At 43.1% G+C, this 16,198-nt stretch overlaps 1 protein-coding gene across 1 annotated transcript in view; it reads left to right on the forward strand.

Moving 5' to 3' along the window:
- Nucleotides 1-13,919, forward strand: part of LOC128688804 (probable glutamate receptor) — a 40,505-nt gene extending 26,586 nt beyond the window's left edge. Inside the window, exons 9-10 of the mRNA XM_070085663.1 lie at nucleotides 3,121-3,220; nucleotides 13,763-13,919. Coding sequence (XP_069941764.1) covers nucleotides 3,121-3,220; nucleotides 13,763-13,919 — 257 coding nt within the window. The remainder of the gene's footprint in view (nucleotides 1-3,120; nucleotides 3,221-13,762) is intronic.
- Nucleotides 13,920-16,198: the final 2,279 nt, after the last annotated feature.

The following is a 16,198-nucleotide window of genomic DNA, read 5'->3' on the forward strand; positions in this document are numbered from 1 at the left end:
GGAGGATTTAAACAAACTCTATTCTTGGTCAGAAAAGTGGCAGATGCAGTTCAATGTAGATAAATGCAAGGTTCTGAAGCTTGGGAGTGCCCATAACTCTAGTACTTATAAGTTAAATGATGTAGAACTTAGCCATACAGATTGCGAAAAGGACTTGGGGGTTATGGTGAGCAGCAACCTTAAACCAAGACAGCAATGCCTAAGCGTACGTAATAAGGCAAATAGATTACTGGGATTTATATCAAGAAGTGTAAGCAACAGAAGTCCAGAGGTCATACTGCAGCTTTATACATCATTAGTAAGGCCTCACCTAGATTATGCAGCTCAATTCTGGTCTCCGTATTACAAAATGGACATAAATTCGTTAGAAAACATTCAGCGTAGGATGACTAAATTAATACATAGCATTAGAAATCTTCCTTATGAAGAAAGATTGAAGACTCTTAAGTTACATTCACTTGTTAGACGAAGAATGAGGGGAGACCTGATCGAAGTGTATAAGTGGAAGATAGGTTATAATAATAAAGGGGATATTAATAAGGTCTTGAGGATGTCTCTCCAAGAGAGAACCCGCAGTAATGGATTTAAATTAGATAAGTTTAGATTTAGAAAGGACATAGGAAAGTATTGGTTTGGAAATAGGGTAGTTGATGAGTGGAACAGTCTACCTAGTTGGGTTATTGAGGCTGGGACTTTGGGTAGTTTCAAATCTAGGTTGGATAAGTACATGAGTGGGAGGGGTTGGATTTGAGTGGGACTTGCACATCAGAGCTTATTTCTTGGGTGGCATTGAAAATTGGGTTGGGCAAATGTTTTGTTAGTGGGATGAATTGTAAAGGACCTGCCTAGTATGGGCCAGCAGGCCTCCTGCAGTGTTCCTCCTTTCTTATGTTCTTATGTTCTTATGTTCATTTCTTCCTCGGTTGTATGTATTGCGTCCAGCACTTGATGGTGTACCCCACCTTTCCGTCTTTCTGAAGTCCTTTCTGTGTCCGCTGTGAACACTTCTTTGAATCTCATGTTGACCTCATCACAAACATTGCAGTCGTTTGTTGTCATCTCCCTTCCTTCCTTCCTGGTCCTTGACTATTGTTTTCCTCCTGATGTTGCTGTACAACACCTTCTGGTCTGTTTTGGCTTTCGCTGCAATGTCGTTGGGCCACCCTTCTTACCAGTTCATAATCATTTTTGGAACGACGACTGTTCTCCTTATTCTTCAGGTCCTTTTCTACTTCCATTCCCTAGTACTCTTGGTTTTGGCCTCTCTACACCACTGAGGGAACCAAGGGCTAATTCTAGCTTTCTTGTTATTTCTGTTACCCTTGGGCACAAACCTTTCCTCAGTTTCCTTGCATGTTGTTGTCACTTACTTCTTCATCTCGTTTACAGAGTTTCCCACCAGTTCTCTTTCCTACGGAACCCCATGCAGGAAATTCTTCATGCCTATTTAGTCCCCTCTCTTGTAACTTGGCTTAACTCGTTCTGACCTTCCTGCTTCCCTCTCCACGTGATGGCTGCCCCAGAGGGATCTTTCATATGTGATGTCCTCAATATCTGCACTACTCAAGGTGAACACTAGGTACATGAGGTTTTCCAGTACCAACTTCATCATCTTACCCCAGCATGTTTTTGAACCCCAATGTGGCTCCAGGTAGTGTATGTACCCACCTATTTGTACTCACATATTTGTGGTTGCAGGGGTCGATTCACAGCTCCTGCGCCCGCTTCTTCACTGATTGTTACTAGGTCCTCTCCTTCCCTGCTCCAAGAGCTATATCAAACCTCGTATTAAAACTATGTATGGCTCCTGTCTCCACTACGTCATTTTTTAGGCTATTCCACTTCCTCGCAACTCTATGACTGCAGAAATACTTCCTAACATCCCTTTGACTCATCGAAGTTTTCATCTTCCAATTGTGATCCCTTGTTTCTGTGTCCCATCTCTGGAACATCCTGTCTTTGCCCACCTTATCAATTCCTCGCAGTATTTTATGTCGTTATAATGTCTCCCCTGACCTGCTTGTCCTCCAGATTCGTCAGGCCGATTTCCCTTAGCCTATCTTCGTAGGATAATCCCCTTAGCCCTGGGACTATTCTTGTTGAAAACCTTTGCACTTTCTCTAATTTCTTGATGTGTTTGACCAAGTGTGGATTCCAAACTGGTGCTGCATACTCCAATATGGGATTGACTTACAGGGTGTGTAGGGTCTTGAACGATTCCTTAGTGAGGTATCGGAATTTTATTTATAGGTTAACCAGACGCCCGTATGCGGCAGCAATTATCCGGTTGAAGTACACCTCTGGAAATTTACTCAGTATGATACTCACCCCAAGATCTTTTTCTTTTGCCGTTTTCTTTGCCCTTCCCCGATATTCATGACTTCGCATTTGGCTGGGTTAAATTCAAGAAGCCAGTTGCTGGACCAGGCTTGTAGCCTGTCCAGGTCTCTTTGAAGTCCTGCCTGATCCTCGACCGATTTAATTCTTCTCATAAACTTCACATCATCTGCAAACAAGGACACTTCTGAGTCTATCCCTTCCGTTATGTCATTCACATATACCAAAAACAGAACAGATCCTAGGACTGACCCCTGTAGAACCCCGCTCGTCACAGGCGCACACTCTGACACCTGGTTAAATCTCACGACTCGTTGTTGCCTCCCTGTATATATTCTCTAATCTATTGCAGTACCTTTCCTGTTATGTGTGCCTGATCCTCTAGCTTTTGCATTAACCTCTTGTGAGGAACTGTGTCGAGGGCCTTCTTGCAGTCAAAGAAAATGCATTCTATTCACCGCTCTCTCTCTCGTGTCTTCTTGTGTGTGTGTGTGTGTGTGTGTGTGTGTGTGTGTGTGTGTGTGTGTGTGTGTGTGTGTGTGTGTGTGTGTGTGTGTGTGTGTGTGTGTGTGTGTGTGTGTGTGTGTGTGTGTGTGTGTGTGTGTGTGTGTGTGTGTGTGTGTGTGTGTGTGTGTGTGCGTGTACTCACCTAGTTGTACTCACCTAGTTGTGGTTGCAGGGGTCGAGTCATGTGTGTGTGTGTGTGTGTGTGTTCAAGTGGGTACTTGTATTAGAGTGGAATTTTAATTTCGAAATATAAAGTAACATTCTGTTTTATTTCAGGTCGGTGTTCATTTTACGTGTCCAGAGAAGGGTTTCTACACGTAATGTTTTCAATGATCGGTCCAAAGAACAGCCCAATTATTCCAGCTTTAGATAAGAGGTAAAATATTGAAACACACAAACACACACGTAAAAAGAGAAGCATACACCCACCCATGCACACACACACACAAAAAACAGGAGAGGATGAACAAGCAAAACTGGACCTAATATTCACCTTGAGTAGTACAGATATTGAAAACACATATGAAAGACCCCTCGGGGCTATTGATAACATTGTTCTGAGATTCAAATACGCAGTAGAGTTACAAGTGGAGGGGGAGGCAGGAAGGGCATGTTGAACGAGAGGGGACATACAGGAATGAAGAATTTCCTACACGGGGTTCATTGGGATAGAGAACTGGCAGGGAAGTCAGTAAATGAGATGACAGAATATGTGACAACAATATGCAAAGAAATACAGAAAGCAAAGGACCCAGGAGAATAAGGTGAGTAGTTCAACAGACAGAAATAAATATGTACAGGTAAGAAGGGAGGCCCAGCGACATTACGAGAATGACATAGTAGCGAAAGCCAAAGCTGACCCGAAGCTGTTGTACAGCAACATCAGGAGGAAAACAACAGTCAAGGATCAGGTAATCAGGCTGAGGAAGGAAGGACAGGAGATCACAAGAAACGACCGCAAAGTATGTGAGGAGCTCAGCATAAGATTCAAAGAAGTGTTCACAGGGGAGACAGAAGGGACTCCAGAAAGATGGAGAGGTAGGGTACACCAACAAGTGTTGGACACAATACACACAACCGGGGAAGAAGTGAAGAGGCTGCTAAGCGAGCTAGATACTTTGAAGGCGATGGTGCCGGATAACATTTCTCCACGGGTCTTGGAGAGGGAGCTGAGGTGCTATGTGTACCACTAACTACAGTCTTCAACACTTCTATCGAAACAGGGCGACTACCTGAGGTATGGAAGACAGCAAATGTAATCCCAGTTTTTGAAAAGGAGACATTCACGAAGCAATAAACTACAGATCAGTGTCACTGACATGTACAGTATGCAAAATCATGGAGAAGATTATCAGGAGAAGACTGGTGGAGCACCTAGAAAGGAATGAGCTCATGAACGACAATCAACACGGTTTCAGGGGCGGGAAATCCTGTGTCACACACCCACTGGAGTTCTATGATGGGGTGACAGCAGTAAGACAAGAGAGAGAGAGAGAGAGAGAGAGAGAGAGAGAGAGGGGTGGGTAGATTGCGTCTTCTTGTAAGAAGGCATTTGACACAGTTCCACACAAGAGATTTGTGTAAAAGCTGAAGGTCCAGGCAAGGATAACAGGGAATGCACTGAAATGGATGAGGGAATACTTATCGGGAAGACAACAGTGAGCCATGGTACGTGGTGAGGTGTCAGAGTGGACGCCACAGATGTTCACAGTCCTGGGACTGGTACTCTTTCTGGTATATGTGAACGACATGATGGATCGAGGAGACTCAGAAGTTGATGAGAAAAATTCAGTCCGACGAGGACCAGGCAGAACTACAAAGTGATCTGTACAGGCTGCAAGCCTGGTCCAAAATCTGGCTCCTCGAGTTCAGTCTCACCAAGTGCAAAGTCATGAAAATTGGGGAAGGGCAAAGAAGACCACAGACGGAGTACAGTCTAGGAGGCCGAGACTACAAACCTCACTGAAGGAAAAGGATTTTGGTGTGAGTATAGCACAGGGCTCATCTCCTACGGAGCATATCAATCAAATAACTGCTGCAGCATACAGGCGCCTAGCGAAGGAATATTTCAGGACCCTTATACACCTTGTATGTTAGGCCTATATTGGAGTATGCACCACCAGTTTGGAACCCACATCTAGCCAAGTACATAAGGAAATTAGAGAAAGTGCAAAGTTTCCAACAAGACTAGTCCCGTAGTTAACGGGTATGTCCTACGAGGACAGGTTAAGGAAAATCGACCTGATGACTCTGATGGACAGGAGAGATGGGGAAGAGGGATATGATAACGACATATTATACACTGAGAGGAATCGATAAGGTTGACAGAGACCGGATGTTGCAGAGATGGGTCAGAACAACAAGGGGTCACAGTTGGAAGTTGAAGACTCCGGAGAATCACAGGAATATTAGGATGCATTTCTTCAGTCACAGAGTAGTCAGGAAGTGGAATAGTCTGGGAAGTGATGTAGTGGAGGCAGGATCCATACATAATTTTAAGAAGAGGTATGATAAAGCTCATGGAGCAGGAAGAGTGACCTAATAGCGGTTAGTGAAGAGGCGGGGCTAGGAGCTGTGACTCAACCTCTGTAACCACAACTAGAATACACACACACACACACACGCGCGACGAGGTGTCAGAGTGGGCGCCTGTGACAAGCGGGGTTCCACAGGGGTCAGTCCTAGGACCTGTGCTGTTCTTGGTATATGTGAACGACATAACGGAAGGGATAGACTCAGAAGTGTCCTTGTTTGCAGATGATGCGAAGTTAATGAGAAGAATCAAATCGGATGAGGATCAGGCAGGACTACAAAGAGACCTGGACAGGCTACAAGCCTGGTCCAGCAACTGGCTCCCTGAATTTAACCCTGCCAAATGCAAAGTTATGAAGATTGGGGAAGGGCAAAGAAGACCGCAGACACAATATAGTTTAGATGGCCAAAGACTGCAAACCTCACTCAAGGAAAAAGATCTGGGGGTGAGTATAACACCGAGCATATCTCCTGAGGCGCACATCAATCAGATAACTGCTGCAGCATACGGGCGCCTGGCAAACATAGCGTTCCGACACCTCAGTAAGGATTCGTTTAAGACTCTGTATACCATCTACGTCAGGCCCATACTGGAGTATGCAGCACCAGTTTGGAATCCACACCTAGTCAAGCACGTCAAGAAATTAGAGAAAGTCCAAAGGTTTGCAACAAGACAAGTCCCAGAGCTACGGGGATTGTCCTACGAAGAAAGGTTGAGGGAAATCGGCCTGACGACACTGGAGGACAGGAGGGTCAGGGGAGACATGATAACGACATATAAAATACTGCGCGGAATAGACAAGGTGGACAAAGACGGGATGTTCCAGAGATGGGACACAGACACAAGAGGTCACAATTGGAAGTTGAAGACTCAGATGAATCAAAGGGATGTTAGGAAGTATTTCTTCAGTCATAGAGTAGTCAGGCCATGGAATAGCCTAGAAAGTGATGTAGTGGAGGCAGGAACCATACATAGTTTTAAGGCGAGGTATGATAGAGCTCATGGGGCAGGGAGAGAGAGGACCTAGTAGCAATCAGCGAAGAGGCGGGGCCAGGAGCTGTGACTCGACCCCTGCAACCACAAATAGGTGAGTACAAATAGGTGAGTACACACACACACACACACACACACATACACAGTCTCGTCAGTGCGTGCGCAAGACACGCCTCCCGTGCTCCGCGAACATAAGTGTTTTCGAGGGCTACCCAAGTGATCTGAAGGATAACTAAGTGTGCTAGGGTAGTGAACAATTCCTTGAAGTGATTTATAATCTGCCTGAGCCACATAAGTGTAGGGAGAGCCGCAATTTTGTAAGTGATCTAGAAAGTAAAACGTGGTGAGCAGTCAGAGCGGGCAGGGCAGGCAAAGTTGCCACGTGCCACCCAAGAAAGATAATAAAGTGAAACAATCGTGTGACCAGTAAGAGAAATAGAGTGAATAGGGAACATTATATAACGAGAAGAAATTGAGGTGGATCTACGCCAGGACGTCACATCGAGCTGGACAATCTACAGGCTGCTACAGCTGCATTGCAAGTACTGTATTCACCTATGAGTGGTTGTATGGGTGTGGGGTTTCAAGTTCCAATTAACCGCCAAGCTGATTGTGAATGGTCCAACTCTCATAGCACGATAAAGAATAGGCACTCACGTATTCAATAAGGAATAGCAATTGGTAATCCATTGAACAAGGCGAGTAAGTTACTATAAGCTAGGTGGCAGTTGTCACATAAGGTCACAGGCCCTGAGCTGCTTTGGGGATTAGTGTGGACGGTTACAAAGCCATGGCTTGCTTTTGCAGTGTTCTAAAAATTGAGGTTGGAGAGTTGAAGGAGGAAGTCTTGCTCCTCCAAGAGGAAATTAGGAGGCTGAAGGTTCCCCTCAATGGGGTTGGGAGCGAGTGTGAGGTGGCTAATATAGTGGAGGGGAATGAGGCTACCAGCAGCGAGGTGCAGTCTGTCTCTCGCTGCGAGGAAGCTGTAGGTGGGGAGGTAGCAACGGCTACCAGCAGTGAGGTGCAGTCCAGCACCTACCACAAGTGGCAAGTGGTTCCCAGTAATGGGAAGAGCATCAAGATAAGGAAAGTTAAGAGAGAAGATTTGAAGGTAGGAAATCGCTTCTCTGTTCTTCAGGATGAATGTACTTCAGTGGCCAGTGAAGGTAAAGGTACTACTTCCCCTGCAAATGGAGGTAAGCGCATACTTGTGGTTGGTGACTCACAGGTACGATATATGGACCGTGCCTTCTGTAATAGGAATAAGAAGGTAAGAGATAGAGTGTGCTTCCCTGCAGCTGGTGTTAGTGACATAGTCGACAGGTTGGATAATATCATGTCAGGTAATGGGAACAAGCCTATTATCTGTCTCAGTGCTGGTGGAAATAATATTGGGAAGGGTAGGAGAGAAGAGCTGCTAGATAAGTACAGGTCAGCTATAGATTTAATTAAGTCTAAGGGAGGGGTCCCAATTATATGTAGCATCTTGCCTAGAAGGGGAGTGGGCAATGAATGGTTGTCTAGGGCAATTGGTGTAAATTGCTGGCTAGACAGATACTGCAAGGAACTTGCAATCCCATTCATTGACAACTGGGACAACTTTTATGGCAAAAATGATATGTATGCAAGGGATGAGGTACATCTTTCTGGGGCAGGGGTGGTAGCTCTTGCAAACTCAATCGAGAGGGCCATTGCTGAAATGTCTAGGATTTTAAACTGATAGAAGATAGAGGTATGGGTGTGTGTGAAACAGTCAGGTTGGAACACTAGGGTTGTAAACAGTAAATGAATAAAAGACATTCATCATGAAGTTATAAATAAAGACAATAGATCATATCATCAAACAAAGGGAGACAGCAGAGGGCAGCAAGGGACTAGCTCCCTTAAGGTCTATTATACTAATAGCTGGAGTGTAAGAAATAAGATAGATGAGCTAAGATTAATTGCAAGTACAGGAAACATAGATATCATTGATATAACAGAGACCTGGCTCAATCTGATAGATAGAGAGATGCCTTCTGAATGTCACATACAAGGCTATAAATTTTTCCACACTGACAGGGTCAACAGGAAGGGTGGTGGAGTAGCGATGTACGTCAGAGACAATTTAAGAGTAACTCTGGCCAGATCACTGACAGTGATAATTTTCAATACTTACTTCATCTCAGTTTTTATTCAGGAAGATACTAGCGAAATTCCAGAAATAATAAATTATGTAGAACAGGGCTTTAATAAACTATGCCCGATTGGGGTAACTAGTGACATGGTCCTCAGATAAATAGAGAAATCAAAACCTAACAAATCCCCAGGTCCTGATGAATTGTTTGCAAGGGTTTTAAAGGGATGTAAAGAGGAATTTAGCAAACCTTAGGATAATATTTTCAACATGTCTCTACAAAATGGCACAGTGCCAGATAAGTGGAAAATGGCAAATGTAATACCTATTTAGAAGGCAGGTGAAAGGTCCTTAGGTTCGAACTACAGACGAATAAGCCTTACCTCCACAGTGGGAAAATTTATGGAGTCAATAATTGCCGAGGCAATTCGTAACCATCTTGAAAGGAATAAATAGATTAATGAATCTCAGCATGGTTTACAAGATGGTCCAGCAAGACTGGACCTTGTATTCGCCTTGAGTAGTTCAGACATCGAGGATATCACGTATGAAAGGCACCTTGGAGCTAGTGATCATGTGGTTTTGTGCTTTGATTACATAGTTGAGCTACAAGTGGAGACAGTAGCAGGAATAGGAGGGGAAAACCAAGATGCAACAGTGGGGACTACACAGGCATGAGGAACTTCCTGCAAGACGTTCAGTGGGAGAGAGAACTGGCAGGAAAACCAGTAAAAGAAATGATGGGCTATGTGACAACAAAATACAAGGAGGCAGAGGAGAGGTTTGTTCCGAAGGGAAACAGAAATAATGGGAAGACCAGAATGAGTCCTTGGTTCACCCAAAGGTGTAGGGAGGCATAAACGGTACAGAAGACAAAGGACCCAGGAAAATAAAGATCAGCTGAAGATCTAGAAACGAATATGCACAGATGCACAGAATATGCACAGAGGCTCAGCGACAATACGAAAATGACATAGCATCGAAAGTCAAGTCTTACCCGAAGCTGTTGTATAGCCACATCAGGAGGAAAACAACAGTCAAGGATCAGGTAATCAGGCTGAGGAAATAAGGTGGGGAGCTCACAAGAAAGAACCAAGAGGTAAGTGAGGAGCTCAACATGAGATTTAAAGAAGTATTTATAGTGGAAACAGGTAGGACTCCAGGAATTCACAACAGGGGGGGATGGGTACACAACAAGTGCTGGATGAGGTACACATAACCGAGAAGGAGGTGAAGAAGTTGCTATGTAAACTTGATACCTTAAAGGCGGTGGGACCAGACAACATCTCTCCGTGGGTCCTGAGAGAGGGAGCAGAGATGCTGTGTGTGTCACAAACAAAGATTTTCAAAACATCCATTGAAACTGGGCAACTACCTTAGGTATTGAAGATGGCAAATACAGTCCCAATTTTTAAAAAAAGGAGACAGACACGAGGCATTAAACTACAGACCTGTGTCACTAAAGTGTACAGTATGCAAAATCATGGAGAAGATTATCAGGGGAGTGGTGGAGCGCCTGGAAAGAAAACAGGTGTATATAATCGACAACGAGCACGGTTTCAGGGAAGGAAAATCCTATGTCACAAACTTACTGGAGTTTTATGACAAAGTGACAGAAGTAAGACAAGAGAGAGAGAGGTGGATAGAGTGCATTTCCTTAGACTGCAAGAAGGCCTTCGACACAGTTCCTCACAAGAGGTTAATGCGAAAGCTAGAAGATCAGGCACTCATAACAGGAAAGGTATAGCAATGGATCAGGGAATATCTGACAGGGACGCAACAACGAGTCATGGAACCTGACGAGGTGTCAAAGTGAGCTCCTGTGATAAGCAGGGTTCCATAGGAGCCAGTCCTATGACCTGTGCTGTTTTTGGTATATGTGAATAACATAACGGAAGGGATAGACTCAGAAGTGTCCTTGTTTGCAGATGATGTGAAGTTAATAAAGAGAATCAAATCGATCGAGGATCAGGCAGGACTACTAAGAGACCTGGCCAGGCTACAAGACTGGTCCAGCAACTTGCTCCTTGAATTTAACCCAGCAAAGTGCAAAGTCATGAAAATCAGGGAAGGGCAAAGAAGACCGCACACAGAGTATAGTCTAGGTGGCCAAAGACTGCAAACGTCACTCGAGGAAAATGATCTTGGGGTGAGTATAATACCGAACACATCTCCTGAGACACACATTACTCAGATAACTGCTGCAGCATATGGGCCTCTGGCAAACCTAAGGATAGCGCTCCGATACCTCAGTAAGGAATCGTTCAAGACTCTGTACACCATATACGTCAGGCCCATACTGGAGTATGCAGCACCCAATTTGGAATCCACACCTGGTCATGCACGTGAAGAAATTAGATAAAGAGCAAAGGTTTACAACAAGACTAGTCCCAGAGCTAAGAGTATTGTCCTACGAAGAAAGGTTAAGGGGTCACAATTGGAAGCTGAAGACTCAGATGAGTCACCGGGATGTTAGGAAATATTTCTTCAGTCATAGAGTTGTCAGGCCGTGGAATAGCCAAGAAAGTGACGTAGTGGAGGCGGGAAACATACACAGTTTTAAGACGAGGTATGATAAAGCTCAAGGAGCAGGGAGAGAGAGGACCTAGTAGCAGTCAGCGAAGAGGCGGGGCCAGAAGCTATGAATCGACCCTTGTAACCACAAATAGGTGAATACTAACACACACACACACACACACACACACACACACACACACACACACACACACACACAAAGAACAGGACGGAAAACCAGGGGACTGGTGGATGAACCTGGAAGGGAAGATTGAGTGGCAGATCTCACAAAAAGGGAGGATGAGTGGAGAAGGAAGCTTAAATCACTTAGGAAGAAAATGGAGGAGAGGATAGCTGCAGGGAGCAGGAAATGGCAACTACAAGGCATAGCAGCAGCAGCTAAAATACAGAACTTAGAAGACGATCTAAAAAATCTGAAAAAATCTAAAGAACCGAAGAGCACTACAGGCATGGCATCAGGAACTGCTGTTTCAGGCAAAGACGAGCTATACTGTACGCAGAGTCCCACTTCCCCAACCACAACAATCTCCCCAGACAAAAGTTATAGAAAAGAAGTTCAAGGTTTGCTCTACAAATGTAGATGGAATATCGAATAATTGTGAGGAGTGGCATGAAAGTATCAAGAAGAAGTCCTCAGACATCATATCGCTCACAGAAACGAAACTCACCGGGATAACAGAAGCAATCTTCCCACCCGGATATCAGATCCTGAGGAAACATAGAGGAAGCAGAGTGGGAGGAGGAGTTGTACTGCTTATTAAAAACTGATGAGGATTTGAGGAAATGGAAGGAATGAATGAAATGGGCAAAAGGGACTACACAGTGGGTACAATTCAGTCTGGTGGATATAAGGTAGTCATTGCAGTGATGTATAACCTGCCACAGAACTGTAGGAGGCCAAGAGAAGAAAATGAATAGAGCAATAGAGCAATAGTGGACACACTAGTTGAGATATCCAGAAGAGCTCACAAGGGTAGAGCAAAGTTATTAGTTAATGGCAATTTCAATCACAAGGAAATGATTGGGAAAACCTGGAGCCACATTGGCGTCTCGAAACTTGGGCAAGAGAAATAATGAGAAAGCCAGAACGAGCCCTTGGTTTACCTAAAGGTGTAGGAAGGCAAAAACTTAGTGCACTAGAAAATGGAAAAAGTACAAAAGACAAAGGGCTCTGGAAAATAAAAAGATTAGTCGAAGACCCAGTGATGAGTATGCACAGATAAGGAGGGCCCAGCGACAGTACGAAAACGACATAGCATCAAAAGTCAAGTGTGACCCGAAGCTTTTGTACCGCCACATCAAGAAAAAGACAACAGACAAGGACCAGGTAATCAGGCTGAGGAAAGAAGGTGGGGAGCTCATCATGAAGTATGTGAGGAGCTCAACGTGTGATTTAAGGAAGTATTTACTGTGGTAGGCCAGGGAGGCGGGGGTTCAGACAGTAGGAGGCTGAAATTAATCCATTAGCATAACACTGCCACGAGTGTCCTTGGATCACGAAAAACACCTAGCTCTGCTGGGTGCATGATCTTTTCAGGATCGATGAGTAGATAAGGTGAGTGGATAAGGTGATATGTATGTTGTGTTGTGACCTGAGGCGACACAATGTGTGGTGGTGTTGAACCCTTCCTCAATTTGGTACTTATATACATGTGCATATATATATATATATATATATATATATATATATATATATATATATATATATATATATATATATATATATATACATATATATTTACTCCTCTGCGTCACTGTGTTGTTTATAAAGGCATGACAAAACTCCTGGAGAGCGCAATGTTACCACAATAAAATATCACATTAGAGACACATGTATCTAACATATTGTCGGTAATTTGGGGTGTTTATAATTACATTATAATTATTTACTCAAAATGAAGTTTCTTTATATAGCTATTGTTGTATATTTGAGACTGGCAAACATACAACAGCATTCAGGAACCTTAACATATAGTTCCTGATGTCAAGTATAAGTAACATGTCAGGTGAATCTTAAAGAGCATAACAAGAACATGGAATTATAACAAATACAAATATTATACAAAATTACAAGAAACTTAATAGATTCAGTAAAACAAAAATGTTTATGATAGGAGATATGAACTATATAGCCGATATATGTTTACGACACAGAAGAGAAGTTAATCAGAAAACCCGATACAGTAAGCAAGAGGAAACTGACAGGAATCGGAGTAAAGATCTGAGAAAAAACTTTAGTAGGAAAAATGTATTCACTTTTGTATGTACTTAGCAAGTGGAACGATCTCAAGGACGACAGAGTGCTAGCACACTACATGTACAGGGACCATGAGAAATACAGTTATAATAAGAACATAGGAACATAAGAAAGAAGGAGCACTGCAATAGGACTACTGACCCATGAGGAGCAGGCCCATGTCCCCTCCCCCGGATTAAACCAATGACCCCCTCCCCGGATTATCATAATGACCTACCTAGTCTGGTCACCCCACTCAAGGATGGAGCACGGCACCAGACCCAGCAGCACAAGCTAGTCAGGTCCAACTCACACCCACCCACAACCACTCATGAATTTATCTAACCTATTTTTAAAACTACACAACGTTTTAGCCTGAATAACTGTACTCGGCGAGAATCGTTGTCAAGACTTATAGACAGATGGGAAACACTAGATTACTACTAATACAGTTTAAGCTATTAATAAATTTTGATTTTTTTTTTTTTTGGAAACTGGTCCACAGAATATTGTCATTGACGGAGGCCGGACTGTTCTATCAGTGGCTGAAAGCTGATGAACCAAACTCCACCGTTTGTTATCGTTCATCCAACAAGTTCGTAGTCAATGCTGCACTCACAGTCGCCAATGTTTGGGTAACTGCCCCATTACTCTTAAAATAATTTTAAATAATATTATTCTCTTTAAAATATATTCATGCATTTATTTTTGTCAGCCTGTCTAATTATTCAATGTTCTGTTGTATATATATATATATATATATATATATATATATATATATATATATATATATATATATATATATATATAATATTTTTTTTTTTTTTTTTTTTTTTTATTATCACACCGGCCGATTCCCACCAAGGCAGGGTGGCCCGAAAAAGAAAAACTTTCACCATCATTCACTCCATCACTGTCTTGCCAGAAGGGTGCTTTACACTACAGTTTTTAAACTGCAACATTAACACCCCTCCTTCAGAGTGCAGGCACTGTACTTCCCATCTCCAGGACTCAAGTCCGGCCTGCCGGTTTCCCTGAATCCCTTCATAAATGTTACTTTGCTCACACTCCAACAGCACGTCAAGTATTAAAAACCATTTGTCTCCATTCACTCCTATCAAACACGCTCACGCATGCCTGCTGGAAGTCCAAGCCCCTCGCACACAAAACCTCCTTTACCCCCTCCCTCCAACCCTTCCTAGGCCGACCCCTACCCCGCCTTCCTTCCACTACAGACTGATACACTCTTGAAGTCATTCTGTTTCGCTCCATTCTCTCTACATGTCCGAACCACCTCAACAACCCTTCCTCAGCCCTCTGGACAACAGTTTTGGTAATCCCGCACCTCCTCCTAACTTCCAAACTACGAATTCTCTGCATTATATTCACACCACACATTGCCCTCAGACATGACATCTCCACTGCCTCCAGCCTTCTCCTCGCTGCAACATTCATCACCCACGCTTCACACCCATATAAGAGCGTTGGTAAAACTATACTCTCATACATTCCCCTCTTTGCCTCCAAGGACAAAGTTCTTTGTCTCCACAGACTCCTAAGTGCACCACTCACTCTTTTTCCCTCATCAATTCTATGATTCACCTCATCTTTCATAGACCCATCCGCTGACACGTCCACTCCCAAATATCTGAATACGTTCACCTCCTCCATACTCTCTCCCTCCAATCTGATATTCAATCTTTCATCACCTAATCTTTTTGTTATCCTCATAACCTTACTCTTTCCTGTATTCACCTTTAATTTTCTTCTTTTGCACACCCTACCAAATTCATCCACCAATCTCTGCAACTTCTCTTCAGAATCTCCCAAGAGCACAGTGTCATCAGCAAAGAGCAGCTGTGACAACTCCCACTTTGTGTGTGATTCTTTATCTTTTAACTCCACGCCTCTTGCCAAGACCCTCGCATTTACTTCTCTTACAACCCCATCTATAAATATATTAAACAACCACGGTGACATCACACATCCTTGTCTAAGGCCTACTTTTACTGGGAAAAAATTTCCTTCTTTCCTACATACTCTAACTTGAGCCTCACTATCCTCGTAAAAACTCTTCACTGCTTTCAGTAACCTACCTCCTACACCATACACTTGCAACATCTGCCACATTGCCCCCCTATCCACCCTGTCATACGCCTTTTCCAAATCCATAAATGCCACAAAGACCTCTTTAGCCTTATCTAAATACTGTTCACTTATATGTTTCACTGTAAACACCTGGTCCACACACCCCCTACCTTTCCTAAAGCCTCCTTGTTCATCTGCTATCCTATTCTCCGTCTTACTCTTAATTCTTTCAATTATAACTCTACCATACACTTTACCAGGTACACTCAACAGACTTATCCCCCTATAATTTTTGCACTCTCTTTTATCCCCTTTGCCTTTATACAAAGGAACTATGCATGCTCTCTGCCATATATATATATATATATATATACATATGTATATATACATACATATATATATATATATATATATATATATATATATATATATTTATATATATATATATATATTTATATGTATATATATATATATATATATATATTTATATATAGGGGGATAAGTCTGTTGAGTGTACCTGGTAAAGTGTATGGTAGAGTTATAATTGAAAGAATTAAGAGTAAGACGGAGAATAGGATAGCAGATGAACAAGGAGGCTTTAGGAAAGGTAGGGGGTGTGTGGACCAGGTGTTTACAGTGAAACATATAAGTGAACAGTATTTAGATAAGGCTAAAGAGGTCTTTGTGGCATTTATGGATTTGGAAAAGGCGTATGACAGGGTGGATAGGGGGGCAATGTGGCAGATGTTGCAAGTGTATGGTGTAGGAGGTAGGTTACTGAAAGCAGTGAAGAGTTTTTACGAGGATAGTGAGGCTCAAGTTAGAGTATGTAGGAAAGAGGGAAATTTTTTCC

The sequence above is a fragment of the Cherax quadricarinatus genome, chromosome 16, assembly GCF_038502225.1.
Source record: "Cherax quadricarinatus isolate ZL_2023a chromosome 16, ASM3850222v1, whole genome shotgun sequence".
NCBI lineage: Eukaryota > Metazoa > Arthropoda > Malacostraca > Decapoda > Parastacidae > Cherax > Cherax quadricarinatus.